The sequence below is a fragment of the Patiria miniata genome, unplaced genomic scaffold, assembly GCF_015706575.1.
Source record: "Patiria miniata isolate m_02_andy unplaced genomic scaffold, ASM1570657v1 HiC_scaffold_8, whole genome shotgun sequence".
NCBI lineage: Eukaryota > Metazoa > Echinodermata > Asteroidea > Valvatida > Asterinidae > Patiria > Patiria miniata.
Genome location: NW_024037075.1, coordinates 715,624 through 724,074, shown reverse-complemented (window position 1 = coordinate 724,074; position 8,451 = coordinate 715,624). Strand labels below are relative to the sequence as shown.

Sequence of the window (8,451 nt, the reverse complement as noted above, 5' to 3'; positions counted from 1 at the left end):
CACGCAATCATGATTGCTTTGCGTGTCCAGTTTCCTATTAAAAAGGGGAATAAAATATCCCCATACCGACCAAAGAGTTCTTAACGTATCGGTGTTGGTTTGTGTGTTGGTTGGTTGGTTGGTTGGTTAGTGTGTTTGTCTGTGAACAGGATAGCTAAACAAGTTCTGGACAGATTTTCATGGAAATTTTAGGGGTGGTCCTTGGTACAAGTACAAATCGATTAGATTTTGGAAGTGATCTTGATCTGCATCTGGATACAGGATTTTTTTAAAAGGATTTTTCACCTATTATTACGGAAAACTGTCACCAGATCGCTCTGTGTGACCAGCTTCGTGTGCGTGGCATTGACCCGGTGACCCTGTATGCCTTATCACCCACCTAACCACACAGGTCAATGGACTAGACCATTTTATACAATGAGGTAATGGAAAGGTAAACCAACACAGGCACACTGAAAAATTGCCTGGGTTAATTTTACCCAAGAAAGGGTGAAAACTGGATCTACCCAAACTTGGGTTGTTTTATAACAAATTGTTTGGGTTAGAATTTCTGCTAAATTCAACCAAAACTTGTAAGTCATACAATACGGTCTTGAATGACCACAAGTTTTGGTTGAATTTAGCAGAAATTCTAACCCAAACAATTGGTCAACCCAAGTTTGGGTAGTTCCAGTTTTCACCCTTTCTTGGGTAAAATTAACCCAGGCAATTTTTCAGTGCATATACATGTAGAGGGGTGGCCCTTGGAACAAGTAGGCCTACAGTCGATTAGATTTTGTTTAGCCTTGGCGAGGTGTGCGCTCTGGAGTGCTATCTTGTTTTGTGTGTGTGTGTGTGTTTTTTTTTTAGATTTCACTTGCTAAGTCATGACATTATATTGCACAAACTATATATAAAAGGCCACATCGAAAAGTGTCTGACGTAGGCAACGTCAAAGTTTTAGTTTTTGGAAAATATTGGTCAGAGCTAGACGTATGGTTAGCTGCTGTTGTCAACACGAAAGGGTACTTCACATAATGACAACCATCTTAAGTTTCCGTTTGTAGTTAGTTCCATTTTTAATTTGATGGAACAGATTATGAAAATTACTTTGATCTGTATTAAATTATGTTGATTTTATGCAATTAAATTATTAGTGAATATACAAGGATCGACCAAAGCTGTTCCCTCGAAATTTTCGCTCGCTAAAAAGCTGGTTGGTGGAAGTCAAAGACCTAAGCACAAGAAACTACCTTGAAACAAAAGTAAACACATTGTGAACATCTATGTTAAGTTTGTGCGATAATTTGTAGATTTGTGCGGATATGTTTTTTTGTACAATTATCAAAATACTTGCATAAACTTCAATAATCCACTTTGCCGAAACTAACAGAATTTTCCATAATACATTGAACAATAATTTATTAAAATATCTGAAGCTGTTGCCTCGACATTATACGTAACGTCATATCATCAGCGTCACATCGTGGCTGATAAGGCCGCTTTTACGGTCGTCTTAATAAATTCTACACAAAAGCTGCTTGACAACTTCTGAGCACGTAGGTCGCGGGTTCGAACCCCGATCCTATAGGTTTTCATTGCCGAAAGGATCAAACAACGCCAAAAATATTCAAAGAAATAAATGCAGATCCAATTCAGATATAGTCAATTTTACTAACCGCCTATGGCACGCCCACAAAAACATAATTCACTGATTCACACAAACAAAAAACCAAACCAATGGCTCATGAAAGTAATGCAGAAGTCCCGTTTACGGTCACGTATAAGCCTTCGGGACATTGTCAACTTTAATTTAGATTGAGAGGCCTAGGTGCTTTATGCGTCTAGTCTGCGTCTGCAGATGTTCTGTTCTCTACAGTCTTGATGTAGGCAATAACATTCGCCCTTGGGCTAACAAGAGTCCAGTTACCATACAATATTTGGGAAAAAACTACTTTCATTAAAATGCGCGTTCTGTCCTTGTTGATTCGGGTCCCAACCTTAATATGAAAAGGTCCTTGATTTTCACTTGGTGGTTTAGAATTTCGACCACGCACACATCATGGGTTGGAATATGTCTTTGAATTTTGAAATCATGTCAGGCATCTAGTTCACGTGCTGAATTTGTTTACCTGACCCATTGCGCATGCGTGGTTTCTAGACCTTTTCAATGACAAACCGAACCTATTTTACATGGGTGCTATACGGACATTCTGTTGTTGTTGTTTTTTACGCACACACCACAGAATACAACAGAAAATGCAGACTACCAGCCAAAAACTCCTGCACGCGCTCACTGCAACACAACTGGTTCCCAACCACCGATACGGAGACCAATGTTTTGAACCAATATTTCATTCAGGCCTATCCACTGTACAGTGCATGTAACTCGTCACAATGTAAGCTAATATCTGGCGTTTATAAACTCCAACGATGCATGACGTGGTCAATTTACCAATATACCGGTACCAATTATGACCAATATGACAAAGATAATCTACATGGTATTATACGTCTCCAATGACTGATAAAAAGTAATCCTTGACCTAATATATGCCCCGGTTACAAATTTATGCAATCAATCCAATGCTCAGTGTGTAATATATACATAGGGACATCAAGTTAATCGACTTTAGGTCTAAATTAAATTCATTTTGGAGTACGACCACAAACTATAATCAGCAAATAAAAAAAAAATACATGTACTCCTTCATGATACTAGGTGATAAAACTTTCAAGTGAAACTCTATTACAGCAACGCAAAGTGCCACTTTCTGTTTTTTTCCCCTTAAAATCCAAACAGATTAGAGCAAGGTAGTGATCATGAGGCAATGCTTAAAGGCTGGTTCATACGAAACAAGTTCTTTCTGGATAATGACATAGTCCTATGCCAGAATGAAATCATGAAATTTACTTCGCTTTTGGGTGGAGAATAAAGCGATCCTCATCATGTTGGGGTGTCCGAGGATCTAGGGGCTGGGGTGTCAGAAGCTTGTTCGCATAGGGCTTGCGAATCCGGCTGCCCTGGTTCAGTCCGGGCCGGCCGACCGGTTCTACTTGGTCCGTCCGTGTGACCTGGATGGTTCGTGGTCTCGGCAGCCACTCCCGCGTAGTCCGTACACGTGAGCTTATCGCTCTCCGCACCGTTCACCACCTGCAGGGCCACGTCCCGCCGGTTCCGGGACAGGTCCTGCCCGACCCGGTGCTTCCTCCGGAAGGCCAGCTTGATGGACTTCCGAAAGGACCGGTTCTTGATGGAGTAGATGACGGGGTTCAAGCACGAGTTGGTCAGGGCAAGGAGGAGGAAATACGGGTAGATGGCGCTCCCTTCGTAGTCGAAGTGACCGGCGTTCTGAGCCAGAAACATCATCTGGTCTGGAGTCCAGCACACGGCGAAGGCTAGCACCACTATGAAGAGGGTCTCCACCACGCCCCGCCGCGCGGCGTGGTAGGCCACCAGACGGTTCTGAGAGTGAGCCCGATGGGCCGTCTGGGAGGCCGCTCGGGTCTGCGTCCGGATTTTGGCTAAGATGCGTATGTACGTCACCAGCATGACCAGGACGGGGATGAGGTACGTCACGAGAAACACGGACACTCCCACCGAGATGCGCAAGGCGTCACTGTGCCAGACCACCACGCATTTGCCATCTTGTACATCCTGCACCAAGGGGCCAAAGAAGTTGAGGACTACGGCTATCACCCAGGTCAGAGCCACACTGATCTTGGCCTTGGTGGGGCTGAAGAGACGCTTATGGCGCAGCGGGTAGACAACAGCGAGGTAGCGCTCCAGGGTCACCGCGATCAGGTTGAAGACAGAGGCTTTCAGGGCCGTCCACATGAAGACGTCCGAGGCGACCAGGCGGCAGTAGATGACTCCACGGGCGTCGTCCGGTAGTCCCTCCACTGGGAAGAAGCTAGGAATGACGGTGATGGCGGTGATGAGGTCCGCTGCGGCTAAGCTGATGATGAAGTAGTTAGTGAGGGTCCTGAGCCGCCCGACTCGGACGAAGACCACGATGACTAAGGTGTTGCCGCATAGGGCGAAGAAGACGAGGATGCATCTCCAGGCGAAGAAGGACGGAGACCCCGGAGACTGCATCTTAGCTCCTTATCACTCGTCAGTTCATTCCTCAATCAAATTTTTTTCCAAGGCTCAATGGCATTCCAGGCTTGAAATCATCGTATCGAGTGTCACTCAGTAAGTCACGTTGACGAGTGTGCAGAGCTGCTCGTGTCGATGCTGTGAGCAATTTACAAGTGAATATGGCGTCTAGAAATGTTCATTCAAAACGTGAACACCTTATCAATGTACTCCTGGAAAGTTATTTTGTCTGATGATATAGACGCAACTTCGTTCTTCTACGTCACCGGGAATATATATAAAAATTTCAGCTGCTCTTTCTGTCTTTTCTCTGCAAGGCATCGATGTATGAGTTGAAATTGGTGTATCGTAAAATACTCGGCACTTTTCAATTTGTGTGCAATTTTAGATCACTAACTTGCACTTACGGTTTCTCCAAGAGTGTTGAAGTTGTTGCATGTGTTGCCGCAAAACAGAAAGTCCGCGGAGAGATCTGATCACAAATAACCATTTACCAATTTACCTCAGCGGTTCAGAATTGGGTCTCCTTAGGTAGAAATAAACAATCATGCCTGCCAATAACCGGACTTGCAAGCACTTATAGTTGCGTGGGTGCGTCTGTAAGGGGATACCAATCCTCGGCTCGTTCAGCAGTTATCAGATACACCATCTGGGAAATCCACGGAGTTTGGTATCCGCGACTTGCATCCCCGCAAATCCTGAGGACTGTCTCCTTGCGGCGTGAGCAGCGCAAATGGCAACCTAATCGTACCATCCCCACATTAATGAAGCTTAACGATAGACTATTAAGTCCCTCTGTGGTTCGATTGACGAGAAAACTTTGCTCATGTGGCGGGTTGTTTGCGTCACTCGCCGTACATTATCTACCAGGATTATCGCTGATGTATCGCACCAAGATCTCTGTGTAATTCTCTGGGGGGGTTTACTGTTCCATGCTGCACTTGTTGATTGTGCACTTGTCAAAATTGTACGTTTCTGAATCAGATTTCCTTTATGATGTCTTCAGAAACCAGACCTGTTCCCAACAGCAAAAGGTCGATCTGTTGTTGTTCGGCTCCCCGGGGCAGAGTTCGATCTGTTTTCGATGACCGAATTTAGCAGGGTTCACTCACTCAGAGATGACTATCTCCTAAGCAATATGTATCCAAATATTCCTGCTCAAAAAGCCAAGCCCGCCACACCGCAATATGATGCATACATTACGAGGATATTTGCTTAGGCAGTTGTTCAAATACTGCAGAAAATAATGATCCTGCTGGTACCGCACCGCCCAGGTCACACGTCATCCGTAAAAGTATCTGAAAATACTGCAGTGAACTGGGTGTCGGTTTTCTTTCATCTAAACCTCATCTACTCCACCGTGTTTACTCGATGCAGGGTCGATTCGGAAGCTATGCTAATTCCGCGATTTATTATGCCAGCGAGAGTTTTCATATGTTTGGTCATCAGTGATAGATTGCAATTATATACTTGTGGCCTTGGTTGTGGTGTCCATATGGCAAAACTCAAATCCTCGACTGAGAGAGATACTTCAATGGGTCTGTTACAGTCGTTGCGATACTGAAGAAGTCCTTTTCATCATCATGTGTACTGCGTTTTGGGTTCATGGTCATACTGCACCAATCTATGTGTGCGGAAGTTTTCCCGCCCGATTCTCCGTCGTTGAAAACTCGTAAGAGTCCAATGACTTCCGCGATCCCGCCAAACTTTGCAATCCATGAACGATTCGTGTGGACAGTGAAATGTACACACGAGCATTCAGATGGCCGACTGCGTACAGGCAATCTCGTCTCCTTCCCTTCGCGATGAGCCAGCCAATAAATCGCTCCCTGCCCGCGCCCGTCTGCGAGAACTATTAAACTTCTACGGCATACGATTACTGCCGGTCGTGCCGCCGCGAGAACACTACCCGAGCGCTCGCACAGCGCATCCAGTAAAAAGGGGTTGGCATGACGTCAGCACCCGTGACCAGAACAACTGACAGTGCGCAATTAATCACAGTTTGTTCAAGCCTCTACTGTAGCGCTCTCGCCGGTGGGGAAAAAGGAGAGCGCTTTGAAGTTTGTCTGTAACTCTCCTGAAGTGAAGGACATTACTAGAGTCAACACGGACCTTGCTGTCTCGGATAAGCTCAACTCTTGGTTGGTATGGCAACGCATCAGTACCCTGCGCGTTGGCTTGGACATGGGACTCGTGAGTCGTGATCTCTCAAGAAAAACAAGGTTCGTTGATTGTCACAGCGATATAAAGACGTCAAATTCTTGGATTCGAAAGTAACTGATACTGCACGAGAACTCTCGGAGTCGGGGTCTGTATTTTCTTCTATTGCAGTCGCGTGATTCGCAACTTAGTGGACTAGAATTTGAAATACAGTTTTTCAGCAAGTGAATGTAGTCTACGGTAATTCTAGGAAGTAACATAGTGAGTCCATCTATTGTTAAACACAGAACAGTCTCCTTTGTAGTCTGCTATAAGCATACAACTTTCTGTATAGCACCGAACGATTTTGCTTTATACCAAAAACAAGATGCTAGATGCTTGGGCATGTGACAAAGTCTGAACTGATTGCTTTTCTTTACTTAGCAAGTACGTTATTATGCTAAGCAGCTACGAGACGTTTGGCCCAAGAATTGAAAATCTCACTTTCAAACTTCGAAAAAGACTGCCATGACAGTTTTTAATTACCAGCCAATTCAAATCTATACATTCACACGGAGTTGTGGTTGGTAACCCACATCACATGCTATACATTACATTTGCGATGCATTATACTAAGTAAATCTGATCGCACAATGAGTCAAAAACGCCAGGAGCATTTTCGGCCAATCCTGATTTTAAAAACAACATTTGACTCCAGATTTCGAAACTTTACCTTGGAGTTGCCCATTGGAGATATATAAAACATCAAGGACCCTCGACCTACTTTGGTTTCAACTCCCTGGCTTAACCAGAGGGCACATTCCTGAATATCCTAGTTTGGCAAGCAAGGGAAAAAAAACATCGCCGCCAACTTGTGCGAGAAATACTGTTCTCATCTTTCGACACTTGAAGTGCGTGCACGTGTATGCACGCCCGGTAACCCTAATGTAAGGGTGCACTTGAAATGATGACGCGAATAGAGCTAGCAAGAAACACTGGTACAGCAAAATGAATAGCCTGTCAAGCCGAGACACGCAATGTCTGTTGCGGGGGAAAAGGTTAAAGTAACACCAAATGGTGTAGATTTCTGGGTTGGTTTTAACTCCTCGCTTAAAATCAGGAGCTTGCACCCTAATGACTACAGTGCGTAGTCTCTCACGATGTAACAGTTTTTGGATACCACAAAATGTTTAATATTTAGCATCTAAATTTGGCAACTTTTAAATAGCATTCTTTGGTATTCCTGGAGTACCGGTACTTCCGAAAGCTTTAATGTAAATAGCGCCTTCCGTGTTCGTGCATAAGGCTACTGAAATAGTCGTACTTTTCTGAATCGACCCATTTACTTCATACTGTGAGATTGGTATCATTACGATACAGTCTCGGATAGTCTTAATCTTCCCTTATTATTATACATCCATGAATACTTTTCCTATCAGCTGCCGACCAAACCTATCGATCAACAAGCTGACTGGTCTAGTTCTTGATAGACGGTCGGACGAACAACATGTTTACTCGGTAACCCTCGCCCACATCCCCGGCGCCCTTCCACCAATCGCAGGCGGTCATTACTCGCTAATCGCATCATTATATCTCTGGTGGTATTGGAGTAGGCGTTGTGCATCGTAGGCCTTAGTTCAGCTTGTTATTGCAAAGGGAAAAGGTGTTGCGAAAAGTCATCAGTCGCGCATGATTAGGAGCCCCGGTCAACTTGACTGGTCTGTCGCGACATTTTACCCCGCGGTCAACGCGTCGCGGTTACGGTTCGCCAGTGATGACCTTAATGTCTCATCAAAGGTGTTGCAAAATGTAATCCCCGAATCAAATGCCTCATCAAATTGATTATTTTAAAGCTCTACATTTGGTTTTAAGATGAGGTATGACAGAAACACTTGCAGGCATTTTAATGTTTTAAATTCGATTTTTTATGTTATCAATAATGTTGAAGTTTTACTTGAAGCCAGAATTTACAACAAGTATGTTAGATGAAAAGACGACACCTTGGAAGTGAGAGATAGCATTCGCAGTGCTCTTACATCAAGTCATAAATTTGATGCTATATTATCGCAAAATGTTATCGCACAAAACATTTAGTTGGCCTAAGTTTAGTTAATTAAACAAGACACTGAAGGTTTATCAATTATGTGAACTCCAACGTTTACACTCTTGGTCTCACCCAATCTGTACAAGGAACCCAATACAGAGGCCAACATTCGACACACTCACAACTC

At 44.1% G+C, this 8,451-nt stretch overlaps 1 protein-coding gene across 1 annotated transcript; it reads right to left on the bottom strand.

Moving 5' to 3' along the window:
• Positions 1-794: 794 nt before the first annotated feature.
• LOC119719472 (galanin receptor 2a-like) lies at positions 795-5,963 on the bottom strand. The gene has a single exon (XM_038188945.1). The coding sequence runs from the start codon at positions 4,076-4,078 to the stop codon at positions 2,927-2,929; it is 1,152 nt and encodes a 383-aa protein (XP_038044873.1). The 5' UTR covers positions 4,079-5,963; the 3' UTR covers positions 795-2,926.
• Between the last annotated feature and the right edge of the window lie 2,488 nt (positions 5,964-8,451).